The sequence below is a fragment of the Cervus canadensis genome, chromosome 6 (assembly GCF_019320065.1).
Source record: "Cervus canadensis isolate Bull #8, Minnesota chromosome 6, ASM1932006v1, whole genome shotgun sequence".
Classification (NCBI taxonomy): Eukaryota; Metazoa; Chordata; class Mammalia; order Artiodactyla; family Cervidae; genus Cervus; species Cervus canadensis.
The window spans coordinates 50,910,830-50,938,637 of NC_057391.1; the positions used below are offsets into that span (position 1 = coordinate 50,910,830).

Here is a 27,808-nt window from a genome sequence, read left to right on the forward strand (position 1 = left end):
CCGCCCCGAGGCCGCGCTCCCGCCGCCGCCGCTGAGCCCGGCCGGACCCCGCACGCCGCCCGGCAGCCCGGAGGCCTCGTCCTCCTCCCAAACTTTGCAAAGTCGGCCCGCGTCCCTGCCGCCCTCGGCCGCGCCTCAGCTCTGAGGCTCGCCTCGCAGCCGCAGCGGCCCCGCGAGCAGGAGGAGGAGCCGCCGCCGCAGCATCAAAGAGACCGAATTCCCGCGGCCTGGGGGGGAGTCATGCTTTGCGGTCTGTAATGTCAGCAGAACAGGAGAAGGATCCCATTTCGCTGAAGAGAGTTCGAGGTAACCGAGAAGGGCGCCGGGTTGAGGGAAGCGGGGTGAGCGGGGTGCGCGGGGGCCGCGTGCCCGGCCGCCGGGAGGCCACCGGGCTCTGTCCGGGCCTAACTCCGCGCAGCCCGCGTCCCGCCTGCGCCCCGGGGCCCGGGCTGCGGTCGAAGGCGCGCGGCCCCGGCGCTCGCCCGCCCCCAGGACCCCCGCCCCGGGCCCTGGCCGCCCCGACTTTGTGTTAGGAGGCAGTTGAAGCCGCACTCCGCATCCCTTCACACCCCGCTTCTCGCCCACCTTACCTCGTTGGCCAGACACAGCACAATAGGCAGTTGAGGGTGAAAAAGAAACACCCCCGGCAGAGACCACGGACGATGCCTGCCCCCCACGAAAAAGTAAGTTGGACCGCACTGGAGTTGACGCTCTTGCAGAAGGTGTGCCGGGCCTTCGCGTCTCTCCCGGTCCCCCTTCCCACCCTCGAAAAGGTAACAAACATTTAGCTTATTTTCCTTAGGAGAAACTATATTCATTCAAAACGCTTTCCTCTGTTGGCTTATGGATAAAAAGCAAGTCGCCCCAAATCAGTTTTACACACGGTCGGTCGGCTGCCTGCTTCCTCGCACAAGAGTTAGGAATTTCCCTGCTGCCTTACTAAGAAATATCAGAGGGAACGTGTGCCAGACAAAAGATACTGCCTGTAAGTTCAGACGTCAAGTGCCATCTCGAAATTTGGGGAGTGTCCTCTAGCTCTTTATTCCTAGCGTTCAATAAGGTTAAGGTTGAAAGTCCTAAAGTTGAAGTCATACAGTTTGCTCATTAAGAAAATATTTATTGAACATCTACTCTGTGCTCGGCACTGTTTTTGACACTGGTGAACAAAGCAAAAAGACCATCTTCACCCACCAGGAATTCAAACTCGTGGGTAAACAAATGATGAACAAATGAAAGGTATAGAATGCCAAATGGTAAGTGCTCTGGAAAAGATAAAAGCAGGGAGAGCGGTTAGAAAGTATGTAGCGGGTGGGGATTATTTATAAGAGGGCTCACCTGGAGGATGAAGTTTGGCAAAGATCCAACGGAAGTGATAGAGCAGAGCCCTATGGATATGCGTGGGAATAGCTGTGTTGGCTAGAGGAACAGCAAATGCAAAGGCCCTGGGTCCTGAGTTTGCATAGCAAATTCTATGCAGCAAGCAGCTGCGTAGAAACTCTTGTAAGTGGCATGGAGTGAGCAAAGGGACAGTAGTGTGAGCTGAGCTGAAGGATAGGGTGAGTGTGTATTGGGGGGTCTTGTGAGCCATTGAAAGATTTTACTTTGGCTTTCACTCTGAGATAGGTGCTGGATGGTTTTGTCTAGGAGAGTGACTGATGTGACTTAGGTATTTTACTTGCTGCTGTATGGAGAATAGACTTTAGAGAACAAGGGCTAACAAGGGAGGCTAGTTAGGAGGCTATTGTAATAAACCTTTCATCCAAACAAGATGAAGTGCTTTATAAATCAGTAGTAAGGTAAATTTCCAGTTGATTTAAGTGATGTAGAGATCGAGGACCACAGCCATTCATCTGTGTTTTTGTTCCTTGTGACTAGAGATTAAATCTGTAGAACTGACTTGAGACACAGTGACAATGTGGAATCCAAATAACATCACTTGAGTTTAGATAGAGATTGATTTTTTTAACCATTTAAGCAAAAACATAATTTAGAGCAGAATATTGTTTTTACAGGCTTAACATCAGCACAGTCTTTCTCTTGGTGAAGATTTTCTATTTCAACTTTTCTTTTCTCTTTGTGGTTATGAGTTGCCAAAGCCTTTAAGGAGTAGACTTTCTGAAATAGTTATTTCTTTGATATGTGTACCATATTGTTTTGCCTATTATTGTAAATTACAAATTACTTTGGGCTTGAAGGAAAAGGAATCGTTATCAAGTTTATACCTTTGAATTCAATTGTCAGTCTTAATCAACTGTAATTTTAAATAAAATTGATGGTTATTTCATTGTGGGTCAAGAGCACAGATCTGTCTTTGCTTTGTTACAACTGCTGGTTTTAACTTAGATATTGGGAATTCACTCAGGTGTCAGCTCAAGAATACTGTGAGAGTTAAGTACCAGAATAAAAGACAAAGCACTTTTTAAAATAAAAAGCCAATATGAAGAGGAGTTTTTATAATAAGTCATTTTGTACTAATTAGAACATTAATTTTTAAAGCATTCTAAAATTATTTTATAATCCATAAAAGGTACCGGTATATCTACATGAGCTCTTCTGAAGCACAGTTCTGCTGAACTTCACTGCCCTGAAGCTTTTGGTTATAATTTATATCATCTGACTGCTTATAAGAATGTGGTGTTTGCAGAACATAATCTCTTGAACAGTGCTTCTCAAACTGTTTCTCCATCCATTGATATACATAGACAGACTTTTTAATGGTTATGTATTTCATGTGTATAAAAAATGTATGTCATCAAACCTCTTGCTGAGGATAAGGCTAAGATACAGATGATAGACAGACAGACATATATAGGAAGATAGATCTCTACATATCTATATATGTATAGATATATGTATAGAAATGTGTATATATGTCTAGATATAGCTATCTATACATATATCTCTACATATGTCTATAGAGAGACCTATATATGTTTTTAAATTTATAAATTATTATAATGATTTATATAATTATATAATAATTAAAAAATAATAAAGAATTATTAGAAAATAATATTATAGGTGTAACTCAGATATGGCAAAATTAGGACAACATGAATGACTTAAGGACTTTATAATAGTATACTCTGTAGACCTAAAGCATCATGATCCCTTAGGATGCTTATAAAAAATGTAGCTTCCTGGACCCACAGAATTAGGATTTCTGAGAGATTTCTCTGCATCCTTAACAAGCTCTCCTGGTGGTCCTTATGTACACAAAAGTTTGAGAACTGCTCTTGGTAGACCTAGGTTATGATAGGTCAGTGGACCAGGGGAAGCGGATTGGTAGTTTTCCAAACTTGTCCTGGTATTTTAATATTAGATATTAAAATTTAGATACCAGAGTTCATATTTAGTGGCAAAGTATCTTTCTCATATTTCCTACCAGTTCATACCACCTCCCAATCCCTCAGCCCTTGATTGAAAGACAGATCCATGAGGATATGTACAGTATCTTGATTATTTTTCTATTTCTTCCTTAACTGCTTTGCTCACAGTAGATACTAAATGAATGAATGAATGAATACATGAAGGAACTCATTCATATCTTTATGCTGCTTTCAGATTGTCCATAGCCCCTCCCACCAATTTTTACTTGCCCTTTTCCTTTAAAATGTTACCATCATCCTTATTTTAACCAACAATCCTGTTATCCAGTATTCTTAGCACTTTTAGGTGTTGATCTGATGACAATATTCGTTCATTTATTCAACAAATATTTATTGGGTAGACGATGGGAATACATTGATAAGAAGACATAACGCTCGTCTTCACTTTTAGTGTAGTCTGGGATACTGAAAAGTAATCATTTACAAACAGCATGATAAGTGCTGTGATCATCTGTGGAGAAATAAACATATAACTCCTCTTTAAGGGAGTCAAGGAAGTCCTCCTGGAGGAAAGTTTTAAGAAGCAGTGGGTGTTCCTTTGTTTTAAATGTTGTAAAAAGAGCAGCAAGGAGAATGAGGGGTGAGAAGAAGGTCTAGGAAATTAGTGATGATTTTGAGAAGGCACTTTGGGGAGAAAACCACATTTCAAAGTACTGAATATTAAGTGGTGAAGATGTGATTTAAAAGAAGCTTGGTGGCAGAAGGAAATACGTAGCCAATAGCTTGGAAAGAGTCAAGACAAAGTTTGTATGGGTTCTCTTTGTTTACTTTTTCTTCCTTGAAAAATGATAGACATATTAGTAGACCAACAGAAGGACCTGATTTAGAGGAAGAAGGGAGAAACTGAAAAAACAAGAGAAAAAGAGGATAATTCATTAATAAAGCATTCAGTACATTTAAAAAAAAAAATCTGCTGTGTGCTAGGTACTTGGCTGTTATGGAAGCTGGGCATGAAACAGACAAGGCTCCTGTCTTCATAAATCAAGTTTCTGCATATGAGAGAAGGAATAGCATCAAGGATGCAAATGAAGAGTTAGTCTTAGAGAATAAAAGAGAAAATGAAGAAGAAAAGCAAATTTAGAGATGAAGAAGGAAGTTGAAGCATTCATTTCAGATGAAATGCTGTTTTTTTACATAAATGCCACATTTATTGTTTCAAACACAATTCTGTCTGATTTATTACTGATTTTGCGTGGAAAAATTAAGACAGCTGACATTATATGACTCATGTCAGAACTGTGCTGAACACTGTATAGTATCAAGATAATTCCATCTAGACTCTGAATAAATGGTAGTTCTTTAGTAGAAATTTCACTAGTCATGAGGCAAAAGTGATTACATAGCTATCTGCTTTTACAAGACTGTACACCCTCATGTGAAAAGCTTTTAACCAGAGTTGAAATGACATTGGAGAGGTGAGGATGTATTTTAGAGTGGCATAATAACACAGAAATGTCACAGAAGCATACAAAGTAGACGGTACTAAAAAAAATACAGACCATCTTGATAAGAGGAGTGTATGGAAGATTTGGATTAAGATAGAAGAGGAAGCATAATTTACATAGTCATAGAACTGAGGGAAAGAACTGGTGAGAGAAAGTCTAAAGGACAGGATTTTGAGGGGGATTGTTTTGTTTTATTTTTTAATTAGCATCTGTAAGGACTAGGCAGAGTGTCAGGAAAGTTGTTTGGTTTTCAGCACATTGAATGAGTATCCCCATGGGATGTTGCAGAGTATGCAATGGATATACATGGTTTGGAACTGAGGCGGGTGGTCTGAGCCAGAGTTAGAGATCTGGAAGTTATCAGTAAACATGTGAATATTAATTTGATGCCTTGGGAGTAGATGAGCTTACCCAAGAGAGTGAAAAGTTAGAAGAAAAAAGCATTGCGAAAAGCAACTTTAATGTTTAGGAGATAAGAGGGAAAAGAGGGCCCTGAGAAACAGAATGCCAAGGAGTAGCCAGAGAGATAGAGGAGAAAAACAGAAGAGAATGGGATATATAAAAGAATAAATTTATGAGGGAGCAATAAATGGGTTTTGTGTTAACAAATGGAGTGAAAGGTGTCTGTGAGACCTTCAGCATGCTCTTTCTCCCATATTCCCTAACTTGGTAAATATCATTTATTTAGTAACCCAAACCTACCCCTCACTGTAACTCAGCACTGTCTCAGAGCCCTAGATATTGTCTCTTTAGTATGTTTTGCACCCATCATCTCCTAGTCTTCCCACAGCTACTTCTTTAGTTCAGATTTTGCTTATCTCTTTGATTGTTACACTAACCCTGTCACTGGTTTCAGTGACCCATTTTGTCTTTTTTAACCCATTTTCCACATCACTACTTACTGCTGGTGATAAGTAATTACCATTTATTAAGTATTTACCAAGCAGTTTTCTAAGTAGTTTAAATAGATCATCTTGCTTAATCACCTCAATAACCCTGTAAGTTATCTTATTATTATTCTAGGTTTATAGTTGGGGAATTGATGTTCAGAGAGGTTTAGTAATATGTGGTAATGTAACATATTCAAGTCTGCCTGCTAAGTTGCTTCAGTCATGTTTGACTCTTTGTGACTCCATTGACTGTAGCCTGCCAGGCTCCCCTCTCCATGGGGTTTTCCCAGCTAGAATATTAGAGTGGGTTGCCGTTTCCTCCTCCAGGGAATCTTCCTGACCCAGGGATCAAACCTGCACCTCTGGTGTCTTCTGCATTGGCAAGGAGGAACTTTACCACCAGGGCCACCTGGGAAGCCCATATTCAAGTTTACCGAGCTAGTAAGTGGCAAAGCTAGAACTTAAATTCTGGGGCCTCAAATCCAGCCACTTAGTGCTCCCCAAACTCGGTTTAGTCACATTACTCTTTTTTGTAAAATTCTTCTTTGGTTTCCTGTTACATTTCTGATGAAAATCCAACCTTCTTAAGTTGACCCAATCCAACATTCCCATATTCTTATTTGACCCAGGCCTACCGCTTAGTCCTCCATCCTTCATATTCATGAAATGTTCATCCTTGTCTCCCATGCTCTGTTTCTGAAATGTTCACATTTCCTCTCTAGATGTCATGAGCTCTCTTGCCTTTACATATCTCTTTGCACATTCTGTTCCTTCTGCTAGGCATGTCCTCTTCTTTTTCCTAACTTTGGGAAGATACCCATCCTCAAAGCATCAGCTTCATTGAGACCTCCCATTATTAGAGGTGGTGGTGTATAGAGTCAGCTTTCCACTTGGACACCATCTACCCACCCTTCTAAGCTTTACCTTTGTGAGCAGCCTTAAACTTCATGCCCCGCAATAATGCAAAGATTGTTAGTTTGGGGAGAACAGCTGGCACAGGAACCACAAATATTTGAAAACTTAAATGACTGAGGTTGAAGGCTTTCTTAGTTTAATATTTATTATATGCCCAGATTGATATAGGTTTGAGGCATCATATAGAGGACACTTTCTGCCTTGCATTCGAAAAGGAAATAATGTGTTTTTCATTTCAGTCATATAAGGCTGTTTTGCCAAATGCTTGATGGAATTCATGTAACACTATATTCATGTATTCACAGTGTTTCCATTCCATGGTAGAGAGACCAGTATTATAGAAGTATATGTTTCAGGTGAAGATAAAGCTGTTTAGCTAAGAAGCTCACATCCAACTGACATTATATGCTAGATTTCTGTGTTGTTATGAAAAACTGATATTTGAGTGTCCAGCGATGGTGTCGTCACTGCTGGTTATTAGATATTTTGATAGGATCTTAAATACTATAGAAACTGAAGTGAAGTACGCTAGTGATAAAGTCTAGTCTAAAGGAAAACAAAATGAGGACTAGCAATTGAGTGTCTACTCTGTGCCAGGTAATGTATTAGGGGCTGTTTCAGTCTGTTTGGGCTGCTGTAACAGAATACCATAGGCTGGGTGGTTTGTAAACAACAGATATTTTATTTCTTACTATTCTTTTTTTAAAAAACTTTTCTTTACTTATTTGTTTTTGGCTGTGGTGGATCTTTGTTTCTGTGCACAAGCTTTTCTCTAGTTGTGGCGTCCAGGGGCTCCTCTGGTTGCAGTGTGCGTGCTCCTCACTGCAGTGGCTTGTGTTGTTGCAGAGCGCGGGCTGTAGGGCACGCAGACTTTAGTAGTCACCCCGCACAGGCTCCATAGCTGTGATGCACATGCTTAGTTGCCCTGCAGTCATGTGGATTCTTCCCAGATCAGGGATCAAACTCATGTCCCCTGCTTTGGCTGGCAGATTCTTAAACACTGGACCACCAGGGAAGTCCTATTTCTTACAATTCTGACCGCTAGAAAATCTGAAAGCAAGGAGCCAGCAGACTTGGTGTCTGGTGAAGACCCACCTCGTGGTTCATAGACAAGTCTTCCTATTCTGTCCTAATATGGAAAGGCGTGAGGAAACTCTGCTAGGTCTGTTTTATAGGGCCAGACGGAGCCCATTTGACCTAATCACCTGTCAAAGACCCCACCTCCTAATACCATCACACTGAGATTAGGATTTCAACATAAGAATTTTGGAGGACAAAACCTGGTTTGAGTCAAATCGGTCTAGAGCACATACTTATTCTAATACGTTCACATATTAAAATACACACCTGGAATAATGCTGAAGCAGGTCTGTTTAAAGAAAAATATTAGAATACTCATTGGAAGGACTGATGCTGAAGTGCCAATACTTTGGCCACCTGATGTGAAGAGCCGACTTGTTGGAAAATACCCTCATGCTGGGAAAGTTGAGGGCAAGAGGAGAAGGGGGTGACAGAGGATGAGATGGTTGGATGTCATCATCAACTCAATGGACAAGAGTGTGAGCAAACTCTGGGAGATAGTGAAGGACAGGGAGGTCTGGCATGCTGCAGTCCATGGGGTCACAAAGAGTCGGACACAACTGAACAACAACAAAAATGTTTTAAAATAATGTAGTCACATTACTTACGAGAACAGTTACTACCACATATCAAACCATAATTGTGAATAAAATGAGTTTAATAAAAGAAAATTTAAAATATATGAGGCACACTACTATCTAGTGTACAAGAATATTGTCCTTGCTCCCTTTAAAGACTTGGTGCCAACATAGATTGAGTCTTAAACCTGAAGAATATAGAAGTTGTACCTAGACCAAGAAAAAACCATTTGAGGTCTAAGTAAATAATCCACTCTTTAAAAAATGAAAAAATCCATTCTTTAAGAAATAAAAAGTGCTTACAAATACTTCCCTGGTGGCTCAAATGGTAAAGAATCCACCTGCAGTACGGAAGACCTGGGTTTGATCCCTGGGTTGGGACAGTCCCCTGAAGAAGGGAGCGTCTACCCACTCCATATTCTGGCCTGGAGAATACCATGGACTGTATAGTCCTTGGGGGTTGCAAAGAGTCAGACACTGCTGAGCGGCTTTCACTTTCACTTTGGCTTCCCTGGTGGCTCAGATGGTAAAGTGTCTGCCTGCAGTGCAGGAGACCTGGGTTTAGTCCTTGGGTCAGGAAGACTCCTGGTTAAAGAAATGACAACCCAATCCAGTGTTCTTGCCTGGAAAATCCCGCAGACAGAGGAGCCTGTCAGGGTATAGTCCGTGGGGTTGCAGAGAGTCGGATACAACTGAGTGACACACAAATAAATGACTTTATCCTTATAAATGAGTTTCATATAAAAATTATTACTTTGTAGAGTCTTTAGATGGGAAAAAATAGCTTCATTTAATAGATTGGAAACTCCCCTAAGATGATAAGGAGAGAAATAAGCTTCCAGATCTATATAAAAGGTAAAAGTTAATTATTTTTGCTTAATTGAGATTGATTGACATAATGAAGGGTGATAATATATAGATTAAATTCCTTTATTTTCTTCGGATGAGAGAGGTTTCTTTCTCTATTGTGGACATCACTCTTTCCAACTTCTCTGCCCCTTGTGCGTTAGGAGGGCACTGGGCAGGTAGGAGTGAAGAGATGAGATTAAGAAGTTCAAGAATTAACAAAAGGATCAGAGTAGCCATTGTTACAGCAAGCTTTGGAAGTTCCCCTTTTCTTGATTCCATGCCCCACAGCTCTCAACTTCTGGCTGAAATGGTCATGGTTTCCCTTGCAGAGTGTAGAGCAGATAGAAGCTTTGGCATCAAGTTATTAAGAAAACCTAAATAACTACCTCTATAACCACTACTTTGCCTTCTTCTGGATTTTGGCCTTGCAACTTCATTTCTAAGGAGTAATAATTACAGAAATTCTTGGTAGCTTATATTCTAATTAGCCCCAATGAGCATGAATCTGATTTAACATGACTTATTACATCATGGAGATGACAGAACCAGCATTATTACAGACAGTGATGGGCGAGATCTAGGTAAGGCCAAGAGTCAAGCCATTGGAAATGGCATCACTAACTTTTTAGATAATAATCAGTAGAGGGGGGGCGGGAAAAAAAAAAAAAAATGGGGCAACAGAGACCAGTGGGAACTTGAAGGATTGTTTTATGGAGGAAAATATTAGACTCTTAAATAAAAAAGTAATACTATAAAATTCAGTTTTCAAAAAAGAATTTTAGATGGCTTTGATCACAGATTACTTGAAAATATGGAATTTATTTAAATGCTTCCAAATGTCAGAGTTTTGCCTTATAGTAAACATAGCAATTATTATTAAAGTTTTAGAAAGTGAACAGAGATGGTAGAGTACATTTTGTTCATATTTAAATTACAGTATTTTAATAGAAAAAGTTACAGCTATTCAGTAGTCTTAATAATGCTGTGAAAGGTAATTTATATGTAGTAGAAGAGACTAATATATTAATCAGTTCACTTCAGTAGCTCAGTTGTGTCTGACTCATTGCAACCCCATGGACTGCAGGACCCAGTCCTGGGGATTGGGTGGACCCTGTCCATCACCAACTCCCCGAGTTTACTAAAGTCATGTCCATCGAGTCAGTGATACCATCCAACCAGCTCATCCTCTGTCGTCCCCTTCTCCTCCTGCCCTCAATCTTTTCCAGCATCAGGGTCTTTTCCGATGAGTCAGCTTTTGCATCAGGTGGCCAAAGTATTGGAGTTTTAGCTTCAGCATCAGTCCTTCCAGTGAACATTCAAGACTGATTTCCTTTAGGATGGACTGGTTGGATTTCCTAGCTGTCCAAGGGATTCTCAAGAGTCTTCTCCAACACCACAGTTCAAAAGCATCAGTTCTTCAGTGCTCAGCTTTCTTTATAGTCCAACTCTCACATCCATACATGACCGCTGGAAAAACCACAGCCTTGACTAGATGGACCTTTGTTGGCAATGTAATGTCTCTGCTTTTTAATACGCTGTCTAGATTGGTCATAACTTTTCTTCCAAGGGGCAAGCGTCTTTTAATTTCATGGCTGCAGTCACCATCTGCAGTGAATTTGGAGCCCGAAAAAATAGTCTGCCACTGTTTCCACGGTTTCCCCATCTATTTGCCATGAAGTGATGGGACTGGATGCCATGATCTTAGTTTTCTGAATGTTGAGTTTTAAGCCAACTTTTTCACTCTCTTTCACTTTCATCAAGAGGCTCTTTAGTTCTTGTTTGCTTTCTGCCATAAGTGTGGTGTCATCTGCATATCTGAGGTTATTGATATTTCTTCTGGAATCTTGATTTTAGCTTGTGCTTTATCCAGCCCAGAGTTTCTCATGATGTACTCTGCATATAAGTTAAATAAGCAGGGTGGCAATATACAGCCTTGACGTACTCCTTTTCCTATTTGGAACCAGTCTGTTGTTCCATGTCCAGTCCTAACTATTGCTTCTTGACCTGCATGTGGATTTCTCAAGAGGCAGATCAGGTGGTCTGGTATTCCCATCTCTTGAAGAATTTTCCACAGATGGTGGTGATCCACACACTCAAAGGCTTTGGCATAGTCAATAAAGCAAAAGTAGATGTTTTTCTGGAACTCTTTTGCTTTTTTGATGATCCATCGGATGTTGGCAATTGGATCTCTGGTTCCTCTGCCTTTTCTAAATCCAGCTTGAACATCTGGAAGTTCACGGTTCATGTACTGTTGGAGCCTGGCTTGGAGAATTTTGAACTTTAGTTTGTTAGTGTGTGAGATGAGAGCAATTGTGCGGTAGTTTGAGCATTCTTTGGGATTGCCTTTCTTTGGGATTGGAATGAAAACTGACCTTTTCCAGTCCTGTGGCCACTGCTGCATTTTCCAAATTTGCTGGCATACTGAGTGCAGCACTTTCAAAGCATCATCTTTTAGGATTTGAAATAGCTCAACTGGAATTCCATCACCTCCACTAGCTTTGTTCATAGTGATGCTTCCTAAGGCCCACTTGCCTTCACATTCCAGGATGTCTGGCTCTAGATGAGTGATCACACCACCGTGATTATCTGGGTCATGAAGATCTTTTTTGTACAGTTCTTCTGTGTATTCTTGCCACCTCTTCTTAATATCTTCTGCTTCTGTTAGATTCCATACCATTTCTGTCCTTTATTTTTCCCACCTTTGCATGAAATGTTCCCTTGGTATCTCTAATTTTCTTGAGGAGATCTCTAGTCTTTCCCATTCTGTTGTTTTTCTCTATCTCTTTGCACTGATCACTGAGGAAGGCTTTCTTATCTTTCCTTGCTGTTCTTTGAAACTTTGCATTCAAATGGGTATATCTTTCCTTTACTCCTTTGCTTTTTGCTTCTCTTCTTTTCACAGCTATTTGTGAGGCCTCCTCAGACAACCATTTTGCTTTTTTGCATTTCTTTTTCTTGGGGATGGTCTTGATCACTGCCTCCTGTACAATGTCATGAACCTCTGTCCATAGTTCATCAGGCACTCTATCAGATCTAGTCCCTTGAATCTGTTTCTCACTTCCACTGTATAATCATAAGGGATTTGAATTAGGTCATACCTGAATGGTCTAGTGGTTTTCCCTACTTTCTTCCATTTAAGTCTGAATTTGGCAATAAGGAGTTCATGATCTGAGTCGCAGTCAGCTCCGGTCTTATTTTTACTGACTGTATAGAGCTTCTCCATCTTTGGTTGCAAAGAATATAATCAATCTGATTTCGGTATTGACCATCTGGTGATGTCCATGTGTAGAGTCTTCTCTTGTGCTGTTAGAAGAGGGTGTTTGCTATGACCAGTGCTTTCTCTTGGCAAAACTGTTACTAGCTTTTGCCCTGCTTCATTCTGTACTCCAAGGCCAAACTTGCCTGTTACTCCAGGTGTTTCTTGACTTCCTACTTTTGCATTCCAGTCCCCTATAATGAAAAGGACATCTTTTTTGGGTGTATAAATGAATTTTTATTATTAAGCGTTACCTTTTTCTATTTACACTTTTGTTGTAATGAAGTACCCATAGCAAATGTTAGGAAAGACAGGGCTTTGATGTTTGGCCCCTTTGTTTCTTTATATAGTCACTTTATTATTTGACCTCAGGCCCATTGCTAATTCTTTTCCACAGAATCTAGGTATTCAGATTCAAGAACAACACATTTCTCTGTTCAGTGTGTTAGTGTATACTGTTATGGAAAGCTGCATGCCAATTGTTAATATGAACTCATTAGTTCATTTTATATAGGTTACGGAAAGTTATATATTGAGAAGAGGTTTAGTCATTCTTGAACCATCTGATTTTGAATAAATGACCTTAAGGAGTGAACTGGATCTGTCTTAGTTCTTTACTTACCATCTACTCAAGTGGGATTACCATGTCAAATTAGAATTGAAAGATTCCCTGTATTATTTTTTTATTTAAAAATTTTTAATGGTCACAACTGTATTTTATTTCAGTGAATGTGTTTATCTTTCTCAGTTTGTAGTTTTTTTTAAATTGAAGCGTAGTTGATTTCAATATTATATTAGTTTCAGGTGTACAACATAGTGATTCAATATTTTTTATAGATTATACTAAGATAGGAGTTCTTTAGTTTGAGCCAGAGGCTTCCACTTTTGCCTTTTATGGGCCATTAAAGAAGACATTATACATATAAGATTTCTGGAAGGCAAACTTACATCTCAGAAATTAAATAAACTTAGTTTTACTTAAGCAACAAAGCAAAAATAAGTTGGATTTCACCAAAATTAAAAACTTAAGTGTTTTACATCTGATAAGATTCTAGTATCCATAATATAGATGTAAGGAATTCTTAAAACATAACAGAAAAGACAATCTAAGTGAAAAAATAGGCAAAGAATTTGAATAAGCATTTCTGCAAAGAAGATCAATAAATACATGAAAGGGTAGTCAACATCATTAGTAATTTTGGAAATGCAAATTAAAAGCACAAGGAGATACCACTTCACACTCACTAAAGTCACTATTAAAATAAAAAAAAACAAAATAAATCTTGGGGGGATATGAAGAAATTAGAACCCTCAGGCTTTAGAGGTGGTAAAATGATGCAGCAACTGTAGAAAATAGTTTAGTGTGTCCTCAAAATGTTAAATGTAGAGATATCATGACTCAGCAACTCCACTCCTAGGTGTATACCCAAGAGAATTGAAAATACACATTCATTAAAAAAATGTGTACATAAATACATTATTCATAGTTTCAGAAACAACCCAGATGTTCACCAACTGATGACTGGATAAAAATAATGTGGAATGTTGTTCAGCCATAAAAAAGAATGCAGTAGTAATACATAATACAACATGGCTGAACCTTGAAAATATTATGCTAAGTGAAAGAAGCCAAACACAGAGCCACATATTGTATGGCTAACAGGTATGTGGTTTCTTCTCGGGATGATGATAGTGTTCTGGAATTAAATAGTGGTGATAGTTACACTGCTTGGTGGTGGTGAGTATGCTAAAAACAAAACAAAACAAAAACCCATTGAATTGCACACCTAAAAGCAAAAGAAAACAAATCCCAGTTTCAGATTTCAGAGCTGCTTTTCACCAGAGGTATGGCCCATACCTTTACAATTTCATTTCTCTTTTTTTTTTTTTTTAAATGAGGATGATTTTCCTCATGGGTTTGTTATGAAGATTAAGTGAAGGAACATATAGTTAGATAGAAATGTCTAAGATAAGATGCTAGAACAAAACTACAGAGTCTTAAATTTCAAGTGAAATGAACCAAAAGTTAAAAAAAAAATGGCAAAAAATGTCAGCAACAAACAAGGGAAGTGGCACAGCCCAGTAACATACATCTGGAACAGGCTGAAATCTGGATGGCTGTTTTAGGCTTCTAAAACAACCCCTTCTTCTTGGGAGCTGTTGGTGACTTACAAAATTTTGAGAATTCTCACTGGTAACCCCAAGTCTGGAGAAAAGTAAATTAAATGAGTGTTCTTATTGTCTCACTTTTTTGAGTGAGGAAAAAAACAAGTAAAACAGGTTTGTTGTTGTTTTTAAAGGACTCTGTCTGAGAGAAAAGAAGTCTTCAGGGATACAAGGTGAATAAGACAACACAAGGGAATACTCTTAATGTGAGTGGGTTACTTCACCCTACAAATAGGTAGATATGCATTTAACAAAACCCCAAAATTAAGAGTCTGGATGTTTCAAGGAAACACGATAGGTTAATAACCTTACTAAGATAGGCAAACATTTTAAAGAGAATAGCCAGTCTAATAAATGTAACATTCATATTGGGTTTCTTCTAGGAATGTCAGGCTAGGTTTAACATTAAAATAATGTAAAGGAAAAACATCATATGATTAGATACATACCACCTAAGCCAAGAAAACCACCTAAGCCAGGCAAACAGCCTTAGATACGAATAAAAGGGAGTCAAAGTCACACATTAAATCAGAGCTTAAAAGGTCTGGGCAAAGTTACAAGGTAAAAATAAAAGCATGATAATTACTCAGACATAGTATAACAAACTAATGAACTAACACATATAGAAAAGAATAAGAAAAACAGCATGCAGAAGATGAAGAAACCACAACCTACAGTATAAAAAGGAAAGAGTAAAATTTATACAGTCCTCAACTTTTAATGGAGGACGTGTCAACATTATTTAAAGAAAAAAGAAAAATCATGTTTTTAATGTTTTTTATTTAATGTTTTTATTGATGTTTTAGCCTTAGAGAATTCTCTTTTGATGAAGAAACATTTAGCATATTCATCATTTTAACTTGTTTGTTTTTCCTTATTAAATTTGAATAAGTTAACATTTAATGCTGTTATTTAAAAATATCCCATTTTTGTAAAGATAGTACTGTCACTGTTTATACACAGGAGTGAAAGTAGGTAGGTAGATAGTAGGCTAAAAGTCTGGACTGATGTTAACTTAGGAGTAATGATAGTTTCTGGCTGGTAGGGTTTGATCTATGTATGAGTCAGGGTCTAGTCAGGAGGCAGAAACCATACCAATTATTTTTAACTTAAAGAATTTGATATAAAGTATTGCTAACAGATGTTAAACTGGCAACATGGAATACTAAAGATTTTACAGAGGTAACAACTGTGGGAAGAAGCTCCCCATGTCCTCATGACTGTAGGACATAGGAAAGACGTGGAGTTATAAAAATATGTCCACTCACAAGAGGGACCCTGTGGAGTTTAAACTCCGGTCTCTGAGAAGGGGCTGCTGCTTAGGCTGGTATAAATGTGGGTGGGGTTAGAGGATGGGACTAGTGACTCAGTGCTGACGTCTCTGAGGAGGGCACAACCAGGCTATCTGGGATAATGTGTGCTCTAAAGAGAAACAGTGTTATTTTGTTCTAGATGGCTAACCAGAACAGGGAGTACCTTTCCACTTGTTAGAAGACTTCCTCTTTGTCCCTCAGTAGGGCTTTTAAAAAGTTTTTAGTCATACTGGTCTTGCGCATTTCTTAAATTTATTGCTAGTTGTTTTAGTTTAGTTTTGTTCCTGAAAGTGAAAACTTTTCTTCTACTTTCTCTTTTAATTAGTTGTGGTTTTTATATATGAAAGCTTTTGGTGTTTAAATATTAATTTAACATTCAGAATCCTTGCTAAAATTTTGTTATTGTTTGTCGTAGTTTTTACCTCCACAGTATTTAAACTTGTCCTAAATAGCCCTTACAGAAATCTGCTTTGTGTTTTGTTATGTGTGGTACTATTGCCAGCATGCTAATTTCTCTTTATTGCCATGTACCATTTCTTTCCCTGAACTACTGTTGTAAAGATATCATTACAGGTCTCTGTGCTCTGACCCCATTCTCATCACCAATTTATTCTCAGCACAAATGCTAATGTAATCTTTTAAAAACACAAATCGTGTTACTTTCCTGTTTGAAATTCTTGAATGATCATTCACTGTTCTCCAAATATAATCCTGATTCCTTATCATAAACTACAAGGCTCTATATCTCAGTCAGCTTGGGCTGCCATAACAAGATGCCATAGACTAGTTGGCTTAAACAACATAAATTTATTTTCTCACAGTCTGGTGCTCGGAAGTTCAAGATTAAGGTGCCAACCAGTTTGTCAGTTCCCGGTCAGAGCTTTCTTCCTGGCTTGTAGGTGTATGCCCATCTTCTTGTTGTGTTCTCACATGGTCTTTCCCAGCATTTACATGGGGGATGAAGGAAGGGAAGGGGAGAGAGAAAGGACAGTCACTTTTTCTTCTTCTAAGGCCACTAATCCCATTATAAGGGACCCACCCTTGTGACCTAGTATGACCCTAATTAACTCCCAAACCCCTCATCTCCATATGCTCTCAAATTAGGGTTAGGGCTTCAGTGTAGGAATTGGCGGCGGGGCGGGGGGGGGGGGGTGATACAGCAATCAGTCCATAACACTTTAAAACGATCTGGTCCCTGCCTGTCTCTTCAGTCTCTTCTGAAGGCACTCTCCAGAGTCCTGTAACACACTGGCCTCTTTTAAATATCTCAGACACATTCCTTTCTTATTTATTCTCTCTGCCTACAGGCTTATTGTTCTGCTCTTCACATGAGAGATTTCTTGTCATCTTTTAGGTCTCAGTTTATCTCTTTCTTAGAATCCACATGTATGGGCAAGTCTCCTATAATCTTCTGTCAACCCATTGAATTTATTAATCTATTATAAATATGTATTATATGGCTACATATATGTGCACATAATTTTATTCTGTCTGCTTTTGTATATGTTCAGAATTCTCTATAATAAAAAATGTGCTTTTTTAATGGAAAAAAGTTCCATTGATAAACTTATTTTTTAACATAGTCAAGCTTTTGCTTTTATTTGATCATATTGAGAAAATCATGCCCACATTCATTGTTGTATTTTGACAATACCTTTCAGAATTAAAAGGCATATAGCTTTGATGCCATAATTCTAGTTCTAGGAATGACTTGTACATGAGTGTAAAGACAGTTGTACATGGATTTTCATTGCAGAACAGCAAAAGTTTGGAAACAATTGAATTCTGTCAATAGGGAGAAGACCAGTTTAATGAATTATGGTATAATCATACTGTGCAATACTACTCAGCTGTTAGAGAATGGAGCAGTTCTATATGTAATGGCACAGAATGATCTCCAAGTAAGAACAAGGTTCACACCATTGTTCCATACTAAACATGCCATTGTTTTTGTACTCCCTAGAGATACACTAGAATTAATCTAGATTATCTTTGGAAAGATGGAGAGAAACTAGCAACAGTGTTTGCTTCAGGAATAGGAAACCAGATGACTGAAGGTTTGAGGGTAGTATAGAGACTTACTTTTTCACTGAAAAAAAGAAAAAAAAAAAAACAATGCTGTGGGAGTAGAAGTTAATGACTCTGGCTGAGATTATGAGGAAGACTTTTTGAAGAACAAAGATAATAAAAGCTTAATACTACTTTTATCTAATAAAAATAGAAAATATATTAACAGGTAGCTATAATGGTATCTGTGAAGAAAGCTGAGCACCAAAAAATTGATGCTTTTGAACTGTGGTGTTGGAGAAGACTCTTGAGAGCCCCTTGGACTGCAGGGAGATCCAACCAGTCCATCCTAAAGGAGATCAGTCCTGGGTGTTCATTGGAAGGACTGAAGCTGAAACTCCAATATTTTGGCCACCTCATGTGAAGAGTTGACTCATTGGAGAAGACCCTGATGCTGGGAGGGATTGGGGGCAGGAGGAGAAGGGGACGACAGAGGATGAGATGGCTGGATGGCATCACCGACTCGATGGACGTGACTTTGAGTAATCTCCAGGAGTTGGTGATGGACAGGGAGGCCTGGCGTTCTGCGATTCATGGGGTCGCAAAGAGTCAGACATGACTGAGTGACTGAATGGAACTGATAATGGTATGAAAGATATAAAATTTCACTTACGAATAGAAATATTATTTGAATGTATTTACTTATTTTTAGGTGGTGATAGTGGACTGGATGGGTTAGGAGGACCAGGTGTGCAACTAGGAAGCCCAGATAAGAAAAAACGCAAGACAAATACTCAGGTAAATTGGCATTTTCTTTGTTAACAGTTTTTCTTCACTGATAAGATCACACTATGAGGTAAATTTAACTTTGGTCATGGATTTTGTTTACTATCCTCATTCTGAACCTAGTAGTAAATTCTGCTGTGATTGTATTTTTATTTATTTATTTAGTTTTTAATTCTGCAACTCATGGCTATTATTGGACTGTAGGCCTAGAGTGAATACTCCAAGAAGGAAATGTAGGCAAATAAATTAAAATGCTTATTCTTAAATCTAACTTCAAAGGAATAGATGCCTGTAGTTTTATGAAAAGATTTTAAAATATATGGACACAAGTTTAACCTGGAGTAATGTTCCACTATTATGATAAATCAGTATGTACATAACATGAAGCAAAAAGCATCTTTTGTCTATAATCTTTGGTCGTAATAAACATTTATAAATACTCACTGTCTTGGTTTTACCCTCTATAAATTTGAAGCACTCTTTTTGTTACAAAGACTGCAAGTGAGTATGAAGTGTGTACACATTACTTTTCTCCATTTTGGCTACACTGTTAAACTTGCAGTGTGACTAAAGCTGGCAGTTTATTTTTCTAGTCTGAGGTCTAGAACATAGTGCTTTGGGACTATTTCAGTAGCTACTCCCTGAAGTTCAGCCAGGAAAAAAAATTTAGGTCCTATTTACTGTTATTTAATTTTATAGCCATTTGGAGGTGTAAAGGTCTTTTTAGTTAGAATTTTAAATGAAAGATTATAGTTGTAGGCTGGCATATTAAATGAAAATTATAGTAATGAAGCTTCTTTTGAAGACTGAATACATCTAGAGTTTGGAATAATTGATTTGAGCTAAAAAAAAAATACCATATTTCCTTTCCTAAATGAAAGAAACCTACACATTTTTATCATCAAATATAATTAAATATAAACATTATTTGGAATTGAAAGGTCAAGTGAAGAATTAAATTTTCGTAACAGTTCAAAAGAAATTTAACTAAAACTGGGCTCATAAATGTTAACATTTATGACTTCTTTGATCAAAAACATGTATTTCACTTTACATTCTCATTTCAGGGGCCTTCTTTTCCTCCACTGTCTGAGTATGCTCCGCCACCGAATCCAAACTCTGACCATCTAGTGGCTGCTAATCCATTTGATGACAACTACAATACTATTTCCTATAAACCACTACCTTCAACAAATCCGTATCTTGGCCCTGGTTATCCTGGCTTTGGAGGCTACAGCACATTCAGAATGCCACCTCACGTTCCTCCAAGAATGTCTTCCCCATACTGTGGTCCTTACTCACTCAGGAATCAGCCACACCCATTTCCTCAGAATCCTTTGGGCATGGGTTTTAATCGACCTCATGCTTTTAACTTTGGGCCACATGATAATTCAAGTTTTGGAAATCCATCTTACAATAATGCACTGACTCAGAATGTTAACATGCCTAATCAACATTTTAGACAAAATCCTGCTGAAAACTTCAATCAGATTCCTCCGCAGAATGCTAGCCAAGTATCTAACCCTGACTTGGCATCTAACTTTGTCCCTGGAAGTAATTCCAATTTTAGTTCTCCGTTAGAATCTAATCATTCTTTTATTCCTCCCCCAAACACTTTTGGTCAAGCAAAAGCACCACCCCCAAAGCAAGACTTTAGTCAAGGAGCTACCAAAAACACAAATCAAAACTCCTCTGCTCATCCACCTCACTTAAACATGGATGACACAGTGAATCAGAGTAATATTGAATTAAAAAATGTGAATCGAAACAATGTCGTCAGTCAAGAGAACAGCCGTTCGAGTAGCGCCGAAGCTACAAACAGCAGCCACGCAAACGGGACCCAGAGTAAACCACGACAGCCTCGAGGTGCCACGGATGTCACGTGCACCGCCGAGAAGAGCGCTAAGTCTGCTCTCCACCCCAGCCGTCACGGGCATTCTTCTTCTGACCCGGTGTATCCTTGTGGAATTTGTACGAATGAAGTGAATGATGATCAGGATGCCATCCTATGTGAAGCCTCTTGTCAGAAATGGTTTCATCGGATCTGCACTGGAATGACTGAAACAGCTTATGGCCTCCTAACAGCAGAAGCGTCCGCAGTGTGGGGCTGTGACACCTGTATGGCTGACAAAGATGTCCAGTTAATGCGCACTAGAGAAACATTCGGTCCCCCTGCAGTGGGCGGTGATGCCTAATAACAGGCATTCACTTCGGTGTTTTCCACGTCTGTGACATAGGATTTTAATGTTTTACATAATTTTTTTAAATGCATACATGAAAAGATTATTTACCTTTTAGTTTTTATTAATACTCCACTTCATTGCTAGTGCGTATTTTGTATTGTCTTGTTTGCTATCGTAAATAAGAATAATGTATATGGGGGTGCATTAGAAAGTACTATACAAGTAAATTTTAGTTGTTGTTAAACATAAAAGCCTCTTGAAGCTTCAAAGATAATGTATAGCAAATGTAGGCAGGTTTTTACTTTTTTAAAAGTTACAATCGTTGAAAAATATGTCAGTTGACCCTTGAACAACACAAATTTGAACTGCATATGTCCACTGATTTTCAGTAAACGCATACTGTAGTACTACATGATCCTTGGTTGGTTAAATCCTAGGATAGGGAAACACAGTTTTGGGGGGCTGACTGTAAAGTTGTATGCAGTTTTTTGACAGTGAAGAGATTGGCACCCTAGCTCCCACATTGTTCAAGGGTCAAGTGTATTTCAGTGCTGAACTTTGGCAATATCAAATTAAACATTTAGTTCAAAGAATATTTGAGAATCCATATGTAACGTGTTTTCAGAAAGAATATATGTAGCTAAAACATGAAAGCATACATTTTTATGGATCTTCTAACAAACAGTAGAGTATGACACCAGATTCCTCCCTTACTGGTGTCCTGAAATTAGTGACTTTCATATTATCAAGTCAGTCTTTCCAGGATGTCTGCTTGTACAGATACAAGACAGATGTTAGCATATAGTAGATGTTCAATACGTATTTGTTGATTAACTTGTGGATTGTACCACGTGAAATTGCTAACATAAGATCAGTTGAAAATTGACTACAGTTAGTCGAGTTGTCATAAAGGATGTTTTTAGTTGTGCTATTTAGAAATATAACTATATTATGCTCTTCACTCTTCAGTTTTCCTTGATTATTGAGTTGTTATTGTTTTCCAGAGAAATAAATAATACAGTATTCTCAGAAGAATTGTGAATACTTTTCTTAATATCATTTCAAACTGGGACATAGAAAAATGAATTTGGCCTTACAGGGCTCTGCTGGCAGAAGAACTACTCAGTGGTGGTTTGAGAAATCTTGTTCTTGGGATCTGAATTTAAAAATGAGCCTCACAGGAGTTCAAAATCCATTTTAAGTGAAGATCAATTAAGAGTCAAGGTGAGAGCTTACTCACAACCATTTGAGGCCCTGCAGGAGACACAAGTTTCTGCTGGAGCTGGGGAGAGTGTAAAAATAGACTTAAAGGTATTCTCTTGAGAGAAGATCAAGAATAGAAACAGTTGGACGTATACTTATTAAGATTTGAAACAACAGAAACCTGTTTTTGGAGTGGATCAAAACCTGTGACCCAAAAAAAGGATTCTAGTTGATAGCAATTTACACAATGGTTGGATGTTGGTAAAGCTCCCAAACTTGAACCATCATTACTGTTGTGACCAAATTTGAAGACTGTGTGGTGATCTGCAGAAGGGATAGTGACAACCATTTATAGCTTGGTGAAATGACAGCAGCAGTATTGCCAAGAAACTTAAATTACACTTGAAAATCTTGATTATATTCCCTTGGATTAGTAAACATGAACCGACACTTACATGACAGCACTGGCATCACATGTCACAAGCCACTAACGCAAAGTTAATTGAATTATTCGATTCTGTCGTTTCCAGCATAGCCACCAGAACTGTATCGAATGGACTGGTGTAGTTTTCATCGTTTGGAGCTTTTTCTAAGAAACTACATATTCTCCAATTGAGAAATAGTAATTGGAGGGTTTGAACAATTTATACAACATAGCAAATGATGAATTTTATAAAAATGAAATATTTAATATCCTATTAGAAGAAAATTATTAATGCTCATGATGTGTATTTTGATTGAATAAAACTTATTTTTTTAAATAGTGTTTTAATTGTGACCAACAAAAACAGCAATTTCATATGGTACAAGGTAATATACGGTTTTTTGCATTTACCTGTGACTAGTTAGAGGTGAGTACAAAATATTTTAAGTATAGTTGTAAGATAAATATCTTTATAGTTTTAGGAAATGAAATGATATAAACTGTCATACTAGGTACTCCTTTGTGTGAAAATGTAACCAGTTGAAGCAGATTAAAATGCAGTACATTGGGCTGACTCTTGACATTTGATTGTTCAGTAGCATACTTGAAGATCATGTTTTGCTTACATTGTAGCTTTTGTTATTTTCTAAGTGTTTAAGGATCTAGTTGTGTTGTTTTTGAAATCCCAGTGAGTGCTGTTTTTTAAGATATAATGCACTGCATGCTATAAATCCAGTTGCAGCATCAGATGGTGATTTAAAAAAAAAAATGACTGAGTACAGTTAGATACTGAGTAGAACCTTCCAGTGTCCTCAGGAGTTTACACAGTAGTACTCGTTATGCTCATTGCTAAAACTGGTGAGAAGCAGTTTCTAAAGCCCTCTGTTGCTTACAGTTTTATTAGTTAGTTGTTTTGTGAAAAGGAAATAACCTCTCTCAACTTAGTCTAAAAATACTTGATTTATAATATGACTTTTATTTTCCATTTCCAAATAATTGTTTATAAAATTTTACAAATAAGTGAATTTGTTCTTGTGTTTAGTTCTTAAGAATACCTTACTTACTTAGATAAGAATCTGTCAAATATCTAAAAGGGAAAAAAACCATGATTGATTCCAACAATGAATTACAGGCAAACTGTAATCATAACTAATGAATGTTTTCATCTATTTAAATTAATTTTCTTACTAGTTCTACATTTGTCTCTGGATAACACTGTCAAAAGTTTTCTAGAGGCTTTTTGGTAGGGAAGTGATGAACTTTAAGAAGGCCAGATATTAATTTGCCTAACATGACTCAAAGAAGACTGTTACACAAATTGATGTGGCTTTCATAATGCAAGTGACGAGTTGCCCTGAATTTCACAATATTTAAAGAGGGAATGAAATGCATAATCTTCTAGTAACATCACACCTTTTTTAAGCATAATCCTTTTCCATTACTAAAAGGACCTCATCTCACATGCACACATATACACAAGGACACACTTACATTCAGTTGAGTAGGAAATCTTGGGGTTTCTCCTACATTCTCAAGTTTTGCCAGAGTTCAGCCTGGCTATCAGCTGCTGGCTCCCTCAACAAGACTAGGTTACTGATTTAGAAAGTCTTAAAACATCAGTTCCTTTCTCAGAACTTGCTTTGTTCATTTCACTAGAGAATTCTTGAACCACTTGCTTCTAGATGCTACTGGACTCACTAATACAGAAATAATTTAGCTTGTAAAAGAAAAATAAATTATTCTTCAGATAGAGTGCTTAGAATTAGATTTGTGATCCGTGTTTTCCTTGTGTGTGAAATACTTTAGAGTACTGCTATTACGATTCTTGATATCCAAACTAGAAGATTATGTACATAAAACTGAAGATTTTCTTGTACTAGTGCTTATTCTTCTTAGATGAACACAAAATAAGAAATCCAATTTGTGTATGTATGTGTTTAGATTCCCAACTCTTCCTAGTGGTAGGAAAAAAACTGCAATAATAGGTCATCCTGATATCTGCTGACTTTACTCATCCAGGTAAAATATCGGGAGTTTTCTTCTAATACTCTTCCAGATTTGTTTGTCTTGAACAAACTGAGTGCTAGTACTTACTATTCAACATGCTATAGTAATTGTATTTAATAGTAAATATATATATATAAGCAATGATTTTTAAAGGGAGCTTAAGAGAGTTTTTCGATTTCTTTTTTGCATGAGTGTTTTGTTATTTAAGATCTTTTTAATTAAAAGCATCCAGATTCCCAAAGTTCATTTGTAAATAGTGATTTAGAACTCTCTATAAGATGATTAGATTCTTAGGGAAGCTCATAAGGGCTTATTTAAACCATCATATAGTTAGCCAATAGTATCATGCTGAGTGCTCCTTCTTTAGGAGAACCAATTAATGTAGGAAGGAGAAAGGAGAGGTCTTTCCTTTTTGCTGATTGGATACAGGAAGGTTAAGTTCTTTGATGTGAGTGTTTCGCAGTTGCCCTCCTACCATCCTAAATTCTCCAGTGGAATGCTCTAGAAACCAACCTGCCTTTTCCCTTCCTGGATGTTCTGTACTTCAAAATTTCATATCTTTCCTCAGAATTCACACTTCTTTGTTGGCCGTGGTTGGCTAGATTTTTAAGGGGAAAGTGTTTTCCAATAAATTTTGAACAAAGTGAAGAACATGGGATTAAATTTGTCTTTTTTTAAAGACTTTATGCAGAATGAATCTTAATATCTTAGATTTCAGACACTACAACCACATTTCAGGCACCATAGAAAGCAGTATTTTTATTAGATTGATACCTTGAGAGTGCTTCCCAGTTTCCTTTGAGACTTTTCACTATTTCTTTTTCTCTACTTCAGAACTCAGAGATTTCCTTCTCATTTCCAAATTTCAGTAACTTCCCCATTTCCTGTGTTCCATTTATCCTATAAAGTAATATAGAAGTCGCATCTGTATTTTTCCAACTCTTGGTACAGTTATGGGAGCTTAGAGGCACCCCTGGAGTAAAGGAACTAGGGATGGCATTAGTATTTGCCAAGACAAGTGGTCTAGGGCAAGTAAAAGGAAGGAAGTTTTCATTGAAAACTTAATGAAACCCAATGGATAAGCGTCATCTTGTGTCATATTTTGTCAAAACACATTATTTGTAATTATATTAAAATTCTAAATACCTGTCCTTTTCTTGTTCTGTAGGTGATGTAGATGATGTTGCTTGTTAGTTAAAATACCTTTTATAAAAGAAAGTCCTGCTTCTTATCATGATGTATGTGACTTAAATGACTGTTTCATATTAAAACTATTTCTTCCTTATGTACTGCTTACATATACCTCTTTTTGGGATATTAGTTCAGTACTTTTATACAAATCTGAGTGTGTTCCACATTGGTGACATGTATTTTTGCAGTAAATTTTTGTTTTGTTCTTAGAGCATGTTTAAAGTAACACATGCACTAGTGCTGTGATCTGTGGCAAAATTACTGTAATTCAAATTGGAAAATAAAATGTTTCCAGACTTTGTCCAACATTTATTCCTATGGCAAAGGAAATTACTATGTAATACTAATTATTTCTTATGCTGATATGTTTAAGCTACTCTATGAAGTATGTGAGACATCAGTGTTTATGGGTTAGTATTAATAGATGGCCTGATGTCTGAAATGGAAGAGAGGAATAAAATTTGGTGTTGGCAGTTCCTAGAAGCACTCATAATAAATACTTCTTAAAAATTTGATCTTCCTCTTACAGTTATTATTTACTAAGGAATTAACTGACAGTGCATATTAGATTTTTTTTAGCCCGTATCATTAAAATTATATACTAGACTTTGAACTTATTCTAATGTCTTCCAACCAAGAAAGATATCATTCACTCCACCATAATCAAAATAAATAGTAGTCTTCATTTATTGAGAAACTATTAAAATAACATGAAATGCCTCTAGTTAGAATTTGTAACCATTGATACAAGGCTTGATTGGTGTTTACTTTGTACTGTCTGATGAAATGATTTGTTAATGAAAATGATAAGATTTTAAAGAAAAATGTTTAATCTGGAAAAAATTTTTAGCTTTTTATAAGCATTTATTTCATAATACTAGTTTAAAAGCATTCTTTTGTCATCAAACCAAGTACCCGAAAGAATTATAATAGATAATATTTGCAGATTTGCATATTTGAAATTACACACTTAACAGAAAAAAAATGCTTGTGAGTGCTTAAACTGCATATCTTTTTAAAATGTTCAAAATTTCAGACTTTTATCAATTTAAACTATCCTGAATTGATAAGATTTTACTATATCAGTGATGTATATTACAAAGTTAATGTCTACTGATGTTGTCATTTTTGGCATGGTTGTTTTGGTATGTATCATACATTTGATTGTCACTATTGATAGAACTGATATAGCAGTGAGTCTGATTCAGTTCTTAAAAAAAAAATTCCAGATGCCATACCGTGTCATAATCCCATTATATTTTATTTGAATACTCAATGTTTTCATGGGTTTCTATTTTTTTTTAATTTTAGTTTTACATGTTAATTTTTTTCCCCTGGTACTTCATATACAGTCTTTTAGAACTGGATCTATTTCTATTTGAATCATAGAGTTTTAAAGAAGTATTCCTATTAAATGATTCATGAATTGCTTTGTGGAAAAATTTGAATAAAGTATGAAATGACTAGGTTACCCCCAAATTGTTTATTTTCTTTATGTAGTTAACATGCAGGTTACAGTTTTCAGAGAAATAAAATTGGCTTGTTAACTGAATGCAGTAGATAATGGGCAGTTTGGCTTCCAACTAGTAAACCAAATAATTCTCAATTCTGAATACTTTTTAATAATTACTGTAAATAATGGTAAGCCAGTTTTCATTTTTCTTTCTAAGATACTTTTATAATTTCCTCCTTATTCTTTTTCCTTAAACATCTGCTAGAATTTTTAAATTGGAGGAGTTTAACTTATCTTCCACATTTTAGTTTTTTATTCTATAGGTAAGTAGTAAGATGTGTAGAGGTTCTATCAAAACAGTCCATGTTATTGTTGGCGGTTCTTTTCAGGGATCATGCTAAATGTCATTTGTGCATTGTATAAAGAATGTTATTTACCAGTATATAGACCTACTATTAGTTGAAATTATGTATGGCAGGCTTTCTTGAACAATATGTATTGTAAATTTGTTTCCTGTTAGTGTTATGCTTTAGATTCTTTTAAATAAAGCTAGTTTTTAAAGAGAAAAACAACTGTTTTTTAAATGCTTGACTTTCATCAAGACAAGTAAGTGTGATAGTCTTGGCTGTGGGTAGGAGATGTGCCAGGAAGCGTTAAGCAGCGCGATAGCGCC

At 37.2% G+C, this 27,808-nt stretch overlaps 1 protein-coding gene across 3 annotated transcripts; it reads left to right on the top strand.

Moving 5' to 3' along the window:
• Nucleotides 1-27,704, top strand: PYGO1 (pygopus family PHD finger 1). 3 transcript variants are annotated; one of them, XM_043471898.1, is made up of 4 exons: nucleotides 328-683; nucleotides 803-985; nucleotides 18,601-18,686; nucleotides 19,742-27,704. In XM_043471898.1, exons 2-4 carry the CDS (start codon nucleotides 844-846, stop codon nucleotides 20,867-20,869), a joined length of 1,356 nt encoding a protein of 451 aa, XP_043327833.1. In that variant the 5' UTR covers nucleotides 328-683; nucleotides 803-843; the 3' UTR covers nucleotides 20,870-27,704. The 3 variants fall into 3 exon arrangements, with proteins under 3 accessions (XP_043327834.1, XP_043327833.1, XP_043327832.1); XM_043471899.1 differs by lacking the exons at nucleotides 328-683; nucleotides 803-985 and adding an exon at nucleotides 1-306; XM_043471897.1 differs by lacking the exon at nucleotides 328-683 and having other exon boundaries at nucleotides 710-985.
• The last annotated feature ends 104 nt before the right edge of the window (nucleotides 27,705-27,808 follow it).

Excerpts from the sequence above, each read along its gene's own strand:
- PYGO1 (XM_043471898.1), top strand. The coding sequence starts at position 844 with ATGGATAAAAAGCAAGTCGCCCCAAATCAGTTTTACACACGGTCGGTC. Across the intron at positions 986-18,600 it reads CCAGACAAAAGATACTGCCT|GTGGTGATAGTGGACTGGAT; the intron begins GTAAGTTCAGAC and ends ACTTATTTTTAG. Across the intron at positions 18,687-19,741 it reads AACGCAAGACAAATACTCAG|GGGCCTTCTTTTCCTCCACT; the intron begins GTAAATTGGCAT and ends TTCTCATTTCAG.